Source organism: Nanorana parkeri, unplaced genomic scaffold (assembly GCF_000935625.1).
Source record: "Nanorana parkeri isolate BGI_ZX_2015 unplaced genomic scaffold, ASM93562v1 scaffold40, whole genome shotgun sequence".
NCBI classification, from domain to species: Eukaryota; Metazoa; Chordata; class Amphibia; order Anura; family Dicroglossidae; genus Nanorana; species Nanorana parkeri.
The window spans coordinates 1,646,396-1,665,594 of record NW_017306308.1 but is presented as its reverse complement, the minus strand read 5'-3'; the positions used below and the strand labels follow the sequence as shown (position 1 = coordinate 1,665,594).

The 19,199-nt window shown below is 37.5% G+C and overlaps 1 protein-coding gene across 1 annotated transcript in view; it reads left to right on the top strand.

The window, feature by feature from the left end:
* The window catches only part of PRDM6 (PR/SET domain 6), a 119,715-nt gene that overhangs the window by 7,219 nt on the left and 93,297 nt on the right, over window positions 1-19,199 (top strand). Inside the window, exon 3 of the mRNA XM_018571095.1 lies at window positions 13,872-14,179. Within this exon, the coding sequence (XP_018426597.1) occupies window positions 13,872-14,179 (308 nt within the window). The remainder of the gene's footprint in view (window positions 1-13,871; window positions 14,180-19,199) is intronic.

Genomic DNA, 19,199 nt, shown 5'->3' with positions numbered 1-19,199 from the left:
TATATATATATGTTATACATATATATATGTGTGTGTGTGTATGTTCATTTACCATGCATGATGATGACATTTGAAGAACAGCATTTTTCATAATTTCGCTACCAAATTATTTCTCCATTGTTTTACATTTCTATGGATTTTCATTTTCATTTGAATACATTTTATACACACTCAAAATAATTTCATTTGAAGCAAATTTCTGCTTCAGAGTTGGGCATTTAAACAGAAACCTCCAAATCATTGATTGCTTTTCCACTGCAAATTACAAGGTGGGAGTGCCATAATTAATGCAAACCAGAATTCAACCCAGATTGCACTAATTTGATTGATGCTTCTGGCATTTAGTAGCACTGAAAGTTTCTGGTGATCTCACAAAGTTTTCTTCATGCTCTGTTGTATGCCCTTTCATCCTCCCTGGTGTCCACTCGCCTGTACTTTCCTACAGCCAACACTAATTTTTTGCCGAGGCTATTATAAAGTGAAGAGTATGCAAGCAAAAATCCAATGTTGTAATTTCCCTTGTACATAACTGCGTATTCAAAGTCATCATAGCTTCACCTTATTTAATAAGCTAAGTGTACATTTTCTAATCCATGCTGTTTAGCACTCTCATCAAACACAGCCACAGTGCATCATCTTTCCTTACAACCATAGGCACGGACAGTACATTTGCTTATAGTCAGAGCTCACTATTAGCTTCTTTTCACTAGGTGTGATATATGTGTGCACTTGGGTTGATTTACTAAACAAGTAGAGACCTTACACAATTTGCCCTTCCTTAGGACTGCTGCATTGGGTGTTCGTTTATGTGTTAGATTGGGACACAGTTCTTGAAGAGTCGGTAGGGAAAGACAGGAATCTTGGCTCTGGTATCTGTTAAATAGTAAGAAGTGTGGTGGTGGAAGAAGCTGTGCTAAACAATCTATTCCACTCATAATACACACATTTGGGGTGGGAGGGCTAGTACCAGCAGCAGCAAGAGTGTTTTCAAACCAGAAGTCCTGGCTAAGTAGCTGAGATTGTAAATTGGAAAACTTGGTCAACTTCTCCTTTGCAGCAGGATGATGAAGATAACATTTTCACTGTGAGCTGGGATACCACCCACTCCTGTTCTTCATTTTACCATTAAACCACTCTTAGTATAGATTTATCTTCATCTTAGTATCTCCTTAGTATAGGTTTATCTTCATCTTAGTCTCCCCTAGTCCTAAGTAGCTGTACTTTTATTATTGTTTTATTAAGTGCAAGTGGAACTGGTGGTGGTTGCTTGAGGCTTTGCAAATAAAATCTAAGCAGGTTAAGAAGAAAGAGTGGCTGTATGAAACCTCCCAACATTTGGAATGTTATAAGAAGTTATTGGTGATGGTGGTGGTTATCAGGGCACTCGTGGCATATGTTGAGGTGGGAAAAAGCACTTAGGGTCACATTTTGTGCTGTTTTCTTTATTAATTGTGAGTCAGGTTAGGATGATGGTGGAGAAGTATCATGACAGATGAGATGTGGAAATTGATTCAGGATGATCATGAGGAGACATCAGTGGAGGGAGGTGGTGTTGAAGAAGTTGACCTGCCATAACATATCACCAAAAAAGGTGACGTTATATTGGTGCATTGGGAACGTTGTGGGAGTTGCATGGAGATCTCCATCCATTCTTGGACATGATTGGAAACATATATATTGCTGTGTGCAGTGTATGTGAGCAAAGGCTACCATAGGCAGCATTATATGCCATCACACTTTGTGGTACGGGCACAGAGGGCAAAATGACAAGCATATTCTCCTTTGTCTACATCAGTGTGGATCACATTCAAAATCCCACACTTGCATCCTTATTTTTTAATTTGCTGCAGATGCCCACATTGCATTGACTTCCCTACCAATGACTACCAATACCGACAGACTTTCACATAGTTACACACAAAGTCATTGATCATCAGTCAATGCAGACTTTGGAAATCATTGGCATTAGGCGCCCTTTCACTTAAGCTGGCCTTAACATTTTTCTCATTCGGCCCCGTGGGCTAAATGAGACAACTCACTCGGTTCCCCATCCACACTAACGAATCTGAAATACCAGATATTGTATTCTGACAGCCAGTGCTGATTGGCAGGAAACAGCCAAAAGTCGATCTCTGTGTGGCCAGATTGACTCTACTGTTATTGTTAAAGAATATATAAAGCAGTCATTTTTCTGATGAAGTAGGGAAATGTTGAAAACCCTTCCAGGTTTTCATTACTGTCTGTGCCCATGCAGGGGAGATTCACCTTCTCTGTTTGTCCTGGTGATGATTGCCATTGGAGCAGAACGTAATGGGAACTTTTACAGTTAGTACTACAATAATAGTATGGGGAAGTCTTCCAATGGGGACACCTGCTTCGGTGACAACTGACTAAGAATTGATCTCTACTAATTTTGGATTGGATTTCTCTCATTCCTTGATGTGTCTCTTCAACAGGAAGTGAGGGGAAATCTCCCCAACATGAATACACACAGCAATAAAAGTCAAATAATAAATACTAAAAGTATAAATTCTGCTGAAATATTTCTTTGTTTTGCAGTGCTTTTTGGGGGTGGGGAAGGGGCAATACCTCCTGTTGGTGCTACAGCCCCCCTGCCTCCAGCTGCTGTAAAGAAAGTCAGCTCCTACATAACCACTGTCCCTAGTACAGTGCCCACAAAGGAAATAAAATAGTCAATTAAACAATTTGTTAGTAAAGCACAGTTAACTCCTATACTTACTTAGACATACTCTCAATAAAGAAAGCAACTGTAGTACTTTCCTAGAAAATTGATTTAATGTAAAGATGAACCCCAGAAAGAAATACTATATATAATACAATTGAATCCAGTTATTTAATAACTGGATTAATAGATACAAATGTAAATGCCGTTTTGCATGGAACGTGCAGAAAATCCTGAATTTGTCTTGACACAACAGCCTTCAGACTGTGGGGGAGTGGTCATCGCTCTAAGCCAATGTGAGCTCTACCGTAGGAGACAGAAGAGTGGTGATCTCAATGGTGTTCTGCTTTTCCTTCATTGTCCAATTAAGAGACTGAGGGCAGGTTGGTGACCAAGATTTATTGCCTAACTACAATTCAGAAAGATGAGGTCACCAATCTGGCTGTTTTATCTGGCAAGGATGCCTGGATCCAGAGACTGCTTGAATACAATCACAATTGCTTTGGCAGGTAAAACATTTTGCATGCATGTATTTCAACTGCTTATGTATTTATTTGTCTGAAGTTCAGCTTTAAAGTGCCTTTGAGACACATTTGAAATGGACGTATTTACCGTTAACATTCATTCACATTGCATTTCTACTGACTTGTATAGTGAAAAAGTGTCAATAAAGCCAAACTTACACTGACCTTTTGATCTAGTTCAATATTCAAAAAGTAATAAACGCCAGCATACAATATTTGAACACTGCATGTGTGTTAGCAGCAAATTGCACTCATGTGCTCAAACCTTCTACAGAATGAAAAATAGCATATACAAGCTGAAAGTATGGAAATTCATTAATTGCAGTGTTTATGGGGGTTCACTCATCTCTACTTATCAAGCTCAGGGAAAAAAAACAAACCTTTGAAACATATTTGAAGTGAGCACAAACCAGTAGTTCAGCTCCAATGTTCTTACGTGGAATGTAACTCCAAGAAAAAAAGCACTTCAATACACAGCAGTTGACTAACAAGATAAAGTAGAATCTTTTCGCCGAGCCTGTCAGTGGCCAGGTTAACATTATAATTCAATGCCGAAGGCACTCTGGGAGCAGCAATTTTCAATAACTGTCAGCAATGTCCAGGCACTGAACAGGGTCAAGAGCTACCAACCCTCTGCAGCTTTCAGACATTATAAATTGAGCCAGAGATTTATATAGAATGTGCCAGATCCAACGCTTTTCCACTGTTCTTTACTCAGCAGGGGCAGAATAATGTAAAACCTAACTTTATGCAATTATCCCCATCTAGCCTTTCGCAGTATCCATTGTGCTCATGTAAATGTTTACTGCTTGCTGATTGCAATGGGAAAATTGTAGGAACATGGGTTGATGTGTCTATGGTTGATGTGTCAACTGTCAACATTTCTCCCATGATAATGACCAAGGTAATAAATATTATTCCATGAACAATATGGATGCTTGATTTGATAATTTGAGTGCGCATTACTGAATGATTGAAGTAAACAACGGTTCACCCTTTTCACTTTGTAAGGTAAATATTTACATATTTTAGTGGATATGGTGAAGCTGCGTTTGCTTCAATTATCCAGTTATGCATAATTCTGTGTATTAATTGGGTATTTAATGCAAATACATCATCACTTAATTCACCTAGCTAAGTGAACATTCACTTTGGAAAGTGGACCTTCTCTGCTCTTTTCAAAACCACACTCAGTAGAATAGAAGTCAGGGGGTTAAGCTGGCCATATGCAAAGTGAATTTATTTGAATACAAAGAGGGTGCCTGCATCTGATTGGATGCAGACATTGTTTGGATGAACATTTTCGGACCGGCTCCTTTGTTTTTGTGTTTCAATACATCAGGCGACTTGCACAGTAAATTGTAGAAAATACATCCAGGTTGAATGCTATTTTTTACACCAGCCATAGACAGGCAGATGTCAGGACCAGGTGGTCTTTTTTGTGTGATTTGAAGATAAACTGTTAACTTCTTTCTTCCCTTTTCTCATTGAGAAGAGAAAAGGATCAGTCAGGTTGCTCAGAAGTTTTCTATTAAATTATGCAATTGTCTCCTAGAGGGCCCCGCATGGCCCTATACTTGAGCATGTGTCGCACTGGGCTCTGTCAGGCTGGCATGGGGTCAGCCTTACTGTGCTTTCACATGAGCTATGCTTTGTGCAGTGCTTCACTATATAATCCTGACTGAGTTTTGGATTTACATTGTATAATACTAGACAATTTAGCTCTAAATATAATCTGTGTTACTACAGCATTCAAATTCCAGTAAGTATTTGTTGATAGAGGTGTCACTTATATACAAGTTCCATCCAAAACAACCCAAAAAGAATGACTTCTGTGCTTAAATGAACAATCCATTCTTATGCCTTGCTTTTGGCCTTTTACGCAGACTGCCATTGAGTCCCCAATTATAGCAGTTTTTGTGTGTGGACACCTGTCACTAACAAGTACATTGAGAAGAGCAATGGATTTCAACAAGACTGCTCAAGAGGCCTCAGGGGATGGACAATGACATTTGATCACTATTGACCTGAGCTGGATTGAACAAAAGTGCTTTCATTTGCCATACAACTTGTCAAGAGAAACCATTATTTTAAGTCATTACAATGGAAGGTCTGAATATGGGGCACTCAAATACACATGTGAGCGTGTGCCCATACACACACGCTGTACTATGAAATATTCCTGCCCTAATTATACCTTCTAAATGAAACAGTTAAGTTATATTTTTATGCCGAGAAGAATTAAATAAAACCAATAAATGCTACCACTAACAATAGGAAATGTCATGTTTTGTTGTTTTGAGTATTTACATTTTAGAGAAATTTAAATTAACATTTTGTGTAAACATATAAGGGTAGACAGATGGGTAAATTACAATCTATGGGAGAGTAAGAGAAGGAAGGAAGAATAAAGCAGTTGAACTTTGGTGAAAATTGGGCACATTTAAAATGCAGACTGATTACCCTTTGTTTCCCTTGATGATTATTATCAACGAAAACCTTCCATACAGTGGAAACAAAAATCCATTGGTTTACTAAAGAAGGAGAGAATGCTTACGTAGTCAAGGGAATGTTCATTTAGAAATTCTGAGCTCTGCAAAAAATCCAATTTTTTAAATCCCCTTTCACAATTGGGTATTCAAAGTGAACGCTGCGTGACTGTGCTGAATGAACTAAATTTACATGATTTACACCTTTGGTTAGTAAATATATACATATCAGACAGGTTCTTTTACATATGAGGCCTGATTTGCTATACATAACATACTCAACTGTCCATTAATCCCTGCCAATGCTGCACCTACTGCCCTTCATTTGGTTAACATGCATGCTACTACAAACACTCACTCTGGTCCATGTGTACTTGATACATTTTCCTTTGTGTATATATAGTATATACCATCAAATAAATACATTATTGTTTGTGAACATCGTGATGACAGTCATTAATGTATATTAATACATAACCACCATAAGTACCTAAACTGTATTGATATCAGCCTCCTTTATTCAAGTGTACAGTAGGACTGAGAGTAGAAGTATAGGAACACTAAGAGAGTAGAAGTATAGGAACTCTATTGCTTTGCACTGTGACCATGCTGTATTGCTTAGCTGCAGTGGAGGCAAGTGAGGTCATCGACCCATGTGCTGTCTGATAAGAGTGTCTAGATAGCAATAGTGGCTGAAGAGAAATGCAAATATTTTGGCAGATAATACAATTTACATATGTGTGTTTTTGAGTATTCAACTGTTTGCCTGGAGTTTAGCTCTAATAGTAAAAGTGGGAGACAGAATGATTTAGTTGAGACATAGTCATGGGCCTTTGCTTTTACAACGTTTGCTTTGTTTCTGGAAAATTCTTTAAACATGTTTAAGTTTAATAGCTTTAAATCTGCCAAATGAGCTATACTTCGTTTAGACTCACAATATACGGAGCCATTCTCCCTTACATTTGCGCATATGCATGTGCACCAGACCAACACACGCTAGCATCTTTGTATCGGTGGCTATTTCCCTTCCATAAAGCCTTTGAGCTCAGGAAATCAGAACTGTGGTCTACCAATGTTGCTAAATAACAAAACGTTTTAAAGTTAAAACAAAATATCACAATTTTTGTAGTCAAACCTTGACATGTTTCTGACTTTCAATTGGTTGCTGTGTTGTGCATTGTTAATAATTCTGAAATATCTTTACTGCTTTGATATTAGCTTTTTTTCAAATTCTAGTTGGATTTTAATAGCTCTTAGTAGGGGTCTGCTGTATTAAAACTGAACAGATTTAAATATGTATCAAGCAATGCGGGAGAAGGGAGCTTTATAGTTGTTCCCTCTATAAACAATAAAAAGCCACAGGCCTTGAGTCCACCAAAACTCACGTTCATTAAAATCTTCACATCTCGGTCACAAACATATCCCCGTCGTATATCCAGCTGTGTCTAATGTGTTTCACCCATAGGGCTTACTCATAGAGAAAATTATTAACAACACAGCAACTTAGGTGAAATCTGAAAACGAAAATCCCAGTTATCTGTGTGTTGTGATATATCCAGCTGTCTCCTAAAATGTTTCACCCATCGGGCTAACTCATAGAGATTGGAGAAAAGCCATTAGAGACAGCTGAATATCAGATTGTGATATGTGTGTGACTGAGATGTGAAGATTTTAATAAATGAGTTTTGTCGGACTCAGGGGGTGTGGCTCATTTCTTTAAGTTGTTGTGAAGTTGGGGTATGGATGAGCTCAGTGCCAGCACCCTTAGTGCTTTCAAGGGAGGGGACCAGAGTGGGAATTGGAGCTGTGATTTTTCTGTTAGAATAAACAAAAGGAAGGATTTCATTACAACGCCACCTGTATAAAAAAAAAAGTTAAAATTACATAAAATGAAAAACTATATAACTAAATAACAAAATAGTCTTGATACACATACTTGTTAAGACCACTTGATAACAGCTATTTGCAGAGTTGAAATAAATACAGTGTACATATTTACTTAACCTACATTTCTCAGCCACTCTTCTAATTTGCACACTTCCACTAGACAGAACAGCCAGGAAGATTACTCTTTCACTTTCTGGATCAACTCCCTGCTAATTCAACAAAGGTAATGCTAATTGTTAGATGAGCAGGCTGTAGGCTGAGAGGTTACATGCAGTAGGTATCTGCAATCCTGAATGAGGAAACACAAGGGTTACCTGTCTAGCTGTGAAGTCTGGAAGTTGTGTGTAAATCTCAAAACTTGCTGTAAAGAATTACAAATCATTTACCAGTAAAGCAGTAAATATATGATATTCAAGCTGTGTATTGTACTATTTGCCTGGGTTGGCGCTGTTATCTTTTACTCTTTCTTCATGATGGCATAGGGGCCACTCTAGAAGATTCTGTAAGACTGGAAAGCTGACTGTTGTCCCACATGTACCATCGGAATATAACTAACCAGAACTAAACCTACATCAAGAAGTCCAGCTCTCCTCCTCCAAAATACCACAATATATACAGTACATTGGATGATTATGTTAGCAATATATTTCTTTTAAAATACTGATAGCATTTAGAAAACGGTATAAATATTAATTTATTATTTATATATCCAAAATGCATTTTTCAGGTTTGTTTGAGGTCTACAACTGCTTTAACTTTAGGTTTTTGGGTGGAAAATCTTTGAGCTGAAGTTTATTTCTGAATGAACTACTGTCTAAGGTTTAATGTTATTAGGTGCTTAAACACACCCTCTATGTAAGCTACCCCATGGATAGTTTGCTGAGTACAGCCAAGATCACCATGCAAATGCACATGGGCATTTAAAGAGACGAGAGATCAAGAGAGTGTAATTGTGCCACAAATGGATAGTGGGCTTGCTTTTACTGGCAGTGTAATCTTATTATTAGGCCCCCAATGATCTAGGAAATCAACAAGTCTTATAAGGTTAGTCACTACAGAGCCGAAGGATCCAGCCGTAGCTTTGGCTGATCCTGCGGCTCACTTCTGCTGCCGGAGCCCTCCGGTTTAGTCGAACTGAAGGGCTGCCCGTACAGTAGCCGAAGGCAGCCGAGCTGAGCCAAACCGATATGCTTCAGCGGTAGTGACATCTGAAGCGTGGAGAAAGGTCGGCCAAGGGGGCGACCGTTCTTCAAGCAAATGGCAACTGGGCGGAGCCAGCCCTGATCTCAGAGCTCGCTCCGCCCAGTTGTAATGATAGATCAGCGTCCCCAAATGACCTGGGGATGCTGATCAGTCATTAAACAATAACAACTGGGCAGAGCCGGCTGTGACATCACGTCTAGCTCTGTCCAGTCGTTTTTTTGTCCGGGACCAGCTAGAAGACTCTGGCAGGTGCCGGCCAATAGTAAACAGTTGGGCGGAGCTAGCGATTATGTCACCGCTTGCTCCGCCCAATTGTTTATATTTTGCCATCATCTGTCAGATGCTTCATTATGCGGCGGGAGTTCGTCGCATGCGGTCTGGTCGGCGTATGTTGTTTTTGTAAAAATAGTTATTTATATATTATTTGAATTTTTTTATGTCGCTGAGTTGTTGAGGTCGTGGACAACGCTGGACGTCGTGATTGACCTTTGGATTTTAAGGAGGAACCCCACCCCCAAAAATGGGGAAAAAAGGACATGGGGGCACCGGCGCACGAAATGAGCCAAAGGATCAGCCAAAGCTTGGGCTGGATCCTTTGGCTCTATAGTGAATAACCCTCTAAATGTAACCCTTTAGTGAATGGGTAGTGGTATAAGTTTTTTTTAAATTTTAACCTCGGAGGTAGTGAGCAGAATAGAATAGTAGAGAACGAGTAGAGAATGAGCAGAGAACCGCTCAGCGGCATTCGGCTATTCACTCACTGCCATTCAACCCGTATGAGAATGGAAGGCAGCCGTACAGAGCGGGAGTGAATAGCCGAACGTCGTTCGGCTCTGTTCACTTCGGCTCGTTTATTCACTCGGCTGCCTCCAGCAGCTTTGTGAATAACCCCCTTAATGTTTTCAACAAACCTAACGTTGGCATTGATCTGAGGCAGTACAGCTCAGTTTTCCAAGAGATTCTGCTACAATAGTTTACTAGTCAATACTAGCTTTATTTATTCTTCAATCCATCACTTTATTAACCTCCTACTACATTCTTCTAAAAACGAGTATGAGCACGCAGGGGCCAGCAATGACAGAAACGAGACTTCTCAAATACAAAATCAGTGTCTGCAAAGGATCGTGGGATGGATGACTTTTATATTACATGTGTAGACAACATGTCTCCAGGAAAACCATCAATAACCAAGAATTTATACAGTAGAAACCTAATTAAATTCAGTAGAACCTCATTCTTTACACAAATCTACTGCTCTATGTCTGTAAACTGCAGTTCGAAGCCTAATATTACTTTTCAGTATCAGATTTATTATGTTACATAATATCATGCCACCATATTACACATTCTTTGTTTTCCTGAATGTAAAGAAAATTAAATATTAAATATTTAGTCTGGTATTACTTCAAACACATCAAACACACTTGATTAAAGAGAAATTGAAAACTATTTAGCAAATATTGTTCCTTTACTAAAACATGTTCCTTTGATGAATGTGCTATTATATTTGAACTCCATCACTGCTAGTACCCTGTTGAATGTGAATGACATTGACCTTGATACATATTTAATATGATTTTAAAAAATTAAGCATGTTCTATAATATTTCTGGATCTCAGTGTATTCTTTATTAATTTAAAGGAAAATGAATGCAAAGTGTGACATTAAAGAACAATTCCAGTCTTATTATAGAGTAAGATATAACTTTACCATGATACAATAGGATTTTTTTCCTATTGCTATTTATTAAAATTACATTAGGAATATAAGTTATTCCTATTTTATTTCTGGAGTTATTCTTTAAATCAAAATAGTATTTCACATATACTGTAGCTGGTTCAGCAGCAGAAACAAAAGCTAACCTGTGATGCTATCTATTGAAAACTGTGTAGTGTGAACCATCAATGGACATACCCAGATCCACATGTGCTATGATTGCAAATGTTAGCACATCCCATGGAAATTGACATTTACACTTAGCACAGTGACCTCTGCAGCTCAAAATTATAAAAAAGCAAAAAAACAAGATAATGTCACATTGTGCAAGTTTACTATTATTATTATTATTATTATTATTATACAGGATTTATATAGCACCAACAGTTTGCGAAGCACTTTACAATATAGGGAAGACATTACAATCACAATACAAATCAAGACAAGATGGTAAGGTGGGCCCTGCCCCAGAGGGCTTACAGTCTAAAAGGGAGGGGGAAGTGATACATGAGGAGGGAGCTGTATGGGGATGTATTGTTTGAGAGCGTGATGGTTGAGCGCTTAGGTTGAGGTGGGATAGGCTTCCCTGAAGAGATGAGTCTTTAGGGAATACCTAAAGGCAGTCAAGGTGGGCGACAGACGGACAGGTTGGGATAAAGAATTCCAGAGGATGGGAGAGGCTCTAGAGAAGACTATGGATACCTTGTCTGGAGTGTTTCAGAAAAAAATGATGGAGCAATAGGCAGCTAAAGATGGTTTCTTGAGTAGATAAAAACGTTGTTTTTGCCAAGTATTTCTAAAACTGTATGCATGCTGTGCTGTGAAAAAATCCTCTTCTCTTGTCCTTCTACAGTGATACTGGCCTCAATACTTAAAACTACTAGGATTAACTTTCATTGCACCATTTCCCTCTATTAGACAAATTTATGAGCACATTCTGAGCACATTCTCCAGCTAGTTAGCACAAAAAACAAGTTACACATTTTCTCTATCTCAGAGTTTTTTTGTTGCATATATTTGTAAATACATGTGAAGTCACACTACTTTGTCAAGGCATCCCTGTAAATTGTGGTCTCTAACTCATAGCTATGTGTTTCCAACTATTGTAAATATATAACAGTGCATACATTGTGAGCGGGCTCATCTGGAGGCAGCCCCCTCCTCCTTAAAAGTACAGCAAGTCCAACATTGTTGAAGGCAACTGAAGACCTCCAGTGTCCACCTTCTCCAAAGCAACTTTGGGAAACTGATCAGACCAATATTAATCTAGCAAAAAGGAGAAAATGAGCATAGGCAGGACAATATACAGAGCAATAAAATTACCCGGCACGCTCTCCTGCTCAGCAGCACAAGAAATTATTATAAAAACTGAAGCATATTTATGCAAATACATGTGAAGCCACACTGCCCTGCCAAGGCATCTCTAGAAAGTGTAGTCCTTAACTCAAAACTATATTCATAGTGTATGTGGCACCAGTATGTGAGCAGCAAAACAGAGGGGGGCCCAAAACTAATAATACATTTTTTCCTCAGCAACACCATTCTCCGTTTTTTTCAGCACTAGTATATGAGCACCAGAGAAGAAGGGACCCAATCATACATGTTTCCCTCAGCTAGACCATTTCTTTATCTCAGTGTATTTATCACAGGTATATGAGCTGCAGAGGAAGGGAGGGTTGCTTCTTGGCTGGATTTGTTCTGTGGTAATAGAGATCTAGGCCTATCCAGACAGTGATCCCAAAATTAGATCCCAGACAATAAAGCTTGTTGCTTGCTAACGTTTTTAACATGCAATTACTAAACTTTTGTAACTAACAATAGGTAGGTTTGAAAAAGTCCATCATTGCCTTCTCTATTCTATATTGGCAGACTCATGGGCAGTTAGGGTAAAAGAAGAGTCAATTCAAAATTAACCTAAAAAAAAATATAATAGGAACAAGCTAATCAAATAAAAATAACAGTCTATCGAAAAGTAAGCTTTTTAGTTATAGGTGATAGAGATTGAAATTTCTTGGACACTCCAAAACAAGAGCTCTCTGCCATATTTCCTTTCCTGGGAACTTTAGGTGTTTCCACCCATCCTTGTGTGTTCCAGCTCCTCCTGTTGTATTCAAGGGAAGACTGACCTGAAGCCACAAAATAATTTGATGCTGAAAGATGTGGAAAGGTGCGATAAAATAAATCATGTCTCTTAGGAACACCCACATCTCACTTTTGAAATTGATTTGTTGACCAATCAATGCAAAACTACACTTTGGATAATACACTTACTTTAACCCACAGAAACCAGTATATACTGTTGAAATCATTTAGTTGCTATGATTGCCTTCAAGGTCAAAGACTCCCAGTGCTCTTTTCTTGTGTTTCTCATAAAATAACATGAATAAAAAATCCAACAAGGAGAGCAGGACCCTCTCATAATGGCTGCAGCAAGTTTGCAGACTCGGGGGCCGAAGACATTTGAGCAAAGGAGTCTCCAAGAGAATGAGAAATTGTCAGGTGGTTTAACTCTTCAGCTTCAACTCTAAACTAAAATGTCAGTTATCAGTGGACTAATTCTTCAATGCAACCTCTTATACTCTTACTTACAAATAGTGCAGAATTTCATATTGCGGTTAGAAAATGTGCTGTTTAATTTCATGTTTGACACTATAAAAGATAACATCAAATCATTACATATACATGTCCCTGTATTCCTCATCAACTCTTATTGCCATATAAATTATACTTCTATACAGGTGAAACTCGAATAATTAGAATATCGTGCAAAGTTCATTTATTTCACTAATGCAACTTAAAAGGTGAAACTAATATACGAGATAGACTCATTACATGCAAAGCAAGATAATTTAAGCCGTGATTTGTCATCATTGTGATGATTATGGCTTACAGCTCATGAAAACCCCAAGAACCCCAAATCCACAACCTCAAAAAAGTAGATTATTACATGCAATCAATAAAACAAGGATTGTACATAGAACAATATCGGACCTCTGAAAAGTACAAGCATGCATATGTACTCAGTACTTGGTTTGGGCCCCTTTTGCAGAACTTACTGCAATTACTTTTGCACGATATTCTAATTATTCGAGTTTCACCTGTATGTTATCATTCAGTTTACTGTTGCCAAAGTAGTTTTTTTCATATCAAAAAGCAGTCAATTTGTCAAAGAAATAATCAGATACACTCTAAAATGATGTGCAATGTGTATGATGAGAAAATCAAACCCTCCTTCTCGTAAGTGTCCTGGGCAGCATAGAGTTCAGCTGCCATATTTTCTTTTGGATGTTTTACATTCCTTCCATAATATAAGATCTGTAGTTATGGCTAAGAGTGCTTAGACATGTTTTCTTTATCTTCCTATTACAGGGTGTGATATGTGCGCAGATAATCGGAATGGAGAATGCCCCATGCATGGACCTCTGCATTCACTGCGACGGCTAGTGGGTACTAGCAGCACTGCATCTGTAGCACCTCCTCCTGAAATCCCTGAATGGTTACGTGACCTACCGCGGGAGGTGTGTCTTTGTACCAGCACTGTACCAGGTCTGGCATATGGCATCTGTGCAGCTCAAAGAATTCAGCAGGGCACGTGGATTGGGCCATTCCAAGGGGTTCTTTTGTCTCCAGATAAGGTTCAGTCAGGAGCAATACGAAACACACAACACCTCTGGGAAGTAAGTAACATTTATATCTACTCTGCTTTTTCTTTATGAATGTTGTATAAGCTATGTGTTTTATGTGGGCGGAGAATGTTCACTTAGCAAGGGGAATTTGCATTGACTGCAATTATCCATTCATGTACATAGGAACATCCTGTTTTTTTTTTAATTTCCCCTGAATATGATTGGGCTTTCAAAATGAGTACATTGCTGAGTTAACACTATCTACACTATTAGTAAATGAAACCCAGAGAGTTTAATAACATTGACTTAAAAGTATGTAACAGAATAGTCTATCCATTTAAATCCATTTGATTAATTCTAATAAGATGGTCCCCCATATTAATTTATAATGAGGGAAAAAATCTTCCCACTAAATTAACTTGTTGAATTGACCATTCCGACTCTAAGGCTGAGTTCATACCTTTTCGTGTGTGCATTGTTGTTTATTTTTGTGTGCATTGATGTGCATTTCTATGTGCTCTGCACTACTTTGTCGGGTTTTGTCAGCCAATTAAATTTTGGGTAAATTGAGGTTGCTATGAGAACCGCTGGCTACCATGCACAGGAAACTTGCTAAAATGCATATGTTCCCATGCACTGCCACTGCCATGAATAGGGCCTACAAAATGCACCGACACACTAAAAATGGATTTTCTCTTTTTTGGGCCCATGCACTTGAGTGTACCACACAGATGTGAACTAACACCATTAAAAACAATCACCAAGCTTTGCATATATTTGTTAACATGCATTACAATACGTGCATTAAGATGCAAGGTTGTGAATGGGGCATTACAGTATATTGTAGGTTTAAACTATGTTTACATTAGCTTTCAGTAATTCAGTGTACAGCAGCACTTGGACTATGAAAGGGAGGATCGGCACTCTGGGCTAACCAGGGCTTCGTTGCTTTAAATAGTGTTGTCAGTCTATTTTGAACATACTTGCAGTTATAAGAGTAATGTAGGGCATATATGTGGGCATATAATTGAGATCCTGATATTTATTATTATTATTTTTTTTTATTTGCCTGCTGCTCTGCTTTAAGACAATCTCAAGACTTATTGATCTTTAGTAAAATTTGTCATATATTGGGAAGTTCAGCTATTGGTTTGGTGTCATATCTTGCCTTACGCAATTAAGGACAAATCTGAAAGAATTGGTAATTTGATGATAAGGCCATGGCCCTTTACAGTTATTAGACAGTCAGATGTGATCTTTATCCAGGCTTACTGGCCAACACAATTTTTCCTTCTTGGCCCAAAAGGCTGTATGCATTGTTTTCCATGCTGTTGGGTCCATAATTGTCCAGCAAATTTCAACATATGCTTGTCAAGTCACACACAGGTCATGATTGCTACTGTACAAATCTTGTTTAGATTTTTTATGATTGCATTGTAGTAAGGAGACTGGACACTGCTTCTGCTGTTATTATCATCATGATGTAGGAAGAACATGACTCCTTAATCTTTAATTTCACAATTATTCTGTGAAAATGAGGGTTTCAAAATGATGAACCAGAAATTGGCCCATGACTCCCAGGACCCAGCACTGATGCTGATTTAGGAATATTTTGTCCTCACTTGTGGCAACATTATGGTTTTATGGTTAGATCAGATATGCATGCCCTTTGAATATTTGGGATTCTAAGATTTACCAAGTGTCATTTATGCCATTGTTCAGATCCACCAGACATGGCCATGCTGTTATATTTTGTAGAAAACCCGAACCAGGGGATTCTAGAAGAAGATTCAAGGAAGCCATTAGGATCTTTTTCCATAGTTTGAACACATTTGAGTTAGAGAATGGTTCTACACCCAGAAATTTGTGGCAGCATGTGAGTTGTTTGTATTTATAGTAGATATTATTAACAACAGGATGTCTGAAGTTCTGGTTCACATTTTTCTCTAAGGACCAGAATAGTAGAGCTACATTGTTGTTAGGTGATCCACCACTATCTGACCTCTGCTGCTACACAACGAGTCTTATGCTGTGTTTAAAAAGAAACTTTCCACATTTAATCAATTGTGGTGTGTGGTTTTGTCCGTTGAGTGGCAATGATATTCAAGCTTAGTTCCAATTCTAAAACAGAGAACGGAGCTCAATTACAGACTTGAAGAGACAGCTAAATTCTTACATCCCTCGAGCCTGACATTGAACTCTGAGGCCACTCAGTGGAAATCTATCTCTTATCAGACATGCTAACATTTGTTTTATTGCTTTATACGGCCTTTTGCAATTTGATGAATCTATGTTTGACTAAATACATTCTATATACTTAAAAGTTTTTCTTTCAATAAATGTATATGGATGCATGGGCTCCTCATGCAGTATATTATTTCTGCTTTTCACAAATGCAACAAATAACCTTTATTGCAGCAGATAATCAGTACAGTTCATTTTTGTCTTTGTCCTATTACTCGAACCAATTAGGATGGAATTAATATTTAACTGTATGATGCACACCAAAGTTTGAATTCAATTGGTTTAACATATGGCATCTTCCAACAACTGAGTCACAATTTTCAGATGATAAATTTGTACTAGATTGTAAGCTCTCCTTAGTAGGGCCCTCCCAACCCTCCTGCCTTGAAATTGTATTGTAGCTGTAATGTCTCCCTCCATTTTGTAAAGCAAACTGTAGGTGCTACATAAATACTGTATAATAATAATTATAATACTCCGGGCTAGGTCATTAGAAAATAGATGTGTATTTGCGAATGATTATTGATACACATATATGTTCTGAGGTTAGATTACTTTGTATTTACCCTGTAAAAACAAATCATAAAAACTAGAGTGGTATGGAAAATAGCAATGGGACCAAAACCACAGCAGTAAAGAATGCTGCCAATAAAACATAGAAAATGCATAGAAAATGTAAAAGAAAAAAAAGGCTGATATTGATTCAAGTCACATTTTATGCACAGCTTGTTAAGTAAAACAATGCATATAGTCTCCTTTTCAGATTTCCATACAGACAAAGGATGGCCATTGCTAAATCCTTATAAAAAAATGTGGAAAACTCCTCCAGCCAATCATTTTCTGGGGAATAGAGTACCTGCTTAGATTTTATTAGAGGTTGCCTATAGTTACCCCAAACAAAGAGGCAGCACTGCTCACCACCCTATTGTAGTAACCTGTACACTTGTTAGAGTACATACCATACCAATACAATCATTGATTTAAGAAAAATGTTCATTCTGTAGGTACAGTGGGACTGATCTATTAGGCTGTTCACCAAATGTTTACTTTGAAAAAAGTTTTTTTCACTTTGCAAAGTATGTGATAGCGAATAAGGGGAAGTTGTCTTGACTTTGAATACCCAATAATTGTGAAAGAGAAATGATAAAAAAAAATATTTTTGCTAGCACATGATTGGGTATGTGACTTAACACAGCTTCACCTTGTTCAATAACATTCCCTTTGCTATGTGAACAGCCTCCATTCCTTTAGTAAATTGAGCTCACTGTGTCCAAACTTCTATGGATTAGAATGCATTTGGATTCTAATAAAGCATTTGAATAGGCTATAAAAAGTGAAAGTAAAATCTATCATAGAAAGAAAAAAATATACTATTCCTTATTTTGACAAATAAACTTTAGCATTTGTTTTGAAAAGGGAAAATACATTATAATTACTCTTCACAAGGGCAGCTATGCAATATACTGTACACTGTTTAAATATGTGGTCTGTAAATATTGGTCTATTATACCATGTTTAGAATAAGGTGTTGATGTATACAGAAATGGTTAACATTTAGGCTGCTACCCTGTTTGTTTTATAAATGAATGCTGCAATTGTTGAAATATATAGCCGCCCTGTATTCCCAATAGTTACAGTAACATTTGTGGGAGTGACTATTAGGCAGCATGAGCTAATAATTCCACTCTCTGATTTATACAATTCTTACAAGCACCCAAGAGGCCATTCTTCAACTTATTACATTTACATTGAAATAAATGTGGCTTATGCATAAAAATAGCAGCAACATCAAAACGTATTTAAACACTCAGCTTCATTTTCATATGGTAGAGCTGACGTAGCAATGGAAGAGACAGATTCTGAAACCTGTTTGATGCATAAGGTGCAGACTGTGCGTACATGCCACCTACTTATTTATGTTTTAGGCTTTCAGACATCAGACTTACCATCTCTTGTTTCAGGTGTTAAGATGTGGGGAAATATTTTCTTTTTTAGATTTTTTTGGTTTCTTAGGATTTTCCTGCAAAAAAACAATAATTTGAAGCGAAGTGTTTTTTTTTTAGAAAGTATTTTATCAACATATGCATCAAAATGAATACACATAAAAAGTTATTATAAGTAATATTATTATTATACATTTTCAAAGCTGCAATAACTGTCCTTAAAAATACTAAACATTTAGGACCCATTTACATTGTTGTGTTTTAACTGTTTTATTGTACATTGAAAGGCCTATAGAAGTCAAAGGCTCTAAAATGTATTTTGATGCATTTTTGTTTTTCTTTGCAATAGGTATTAACAAAGCCAATGGCTGTTAACTCTATCCACTCCAAATCATAAATTGGAAAATGCATTGGAAAAGCGTGTGTCAATATCGAATGTCAATGCATAAAGGAAATTCACATTGATGCATGATAATGCGCCTAGCTAAAGGCTATAATAAAATCCACCTCCGTGTCCATGCATAGATCTAATAGGGCTGTGAACAGCTCTAAAATTTGGTCACTGATTCCTATCCTTTTCCAACTTTTTTTTTTTCAAATAGAGTGATAAAAATTATCACTCTGTTATGCTACATGCTATTTTGTACTTGTTACATTTACTTTTGAACAGCTTTAAAGTAGACACAATGATGCCATTGTAGAGCAGGCTGGGATACTGTGGTATTGCTCTTTTTAAAATCATACTGTCGTTGTGTAGTACAAAAGTGTTTAATACAGTGAAACATTAGAAGTTTTGTTGCCTTTTATTTAAGTCTCCTATACGCAAAGATTTATATATCAACTGTCTAAGAGCTACATAAAGTCCCAGCTCTAAACAGTGCTCT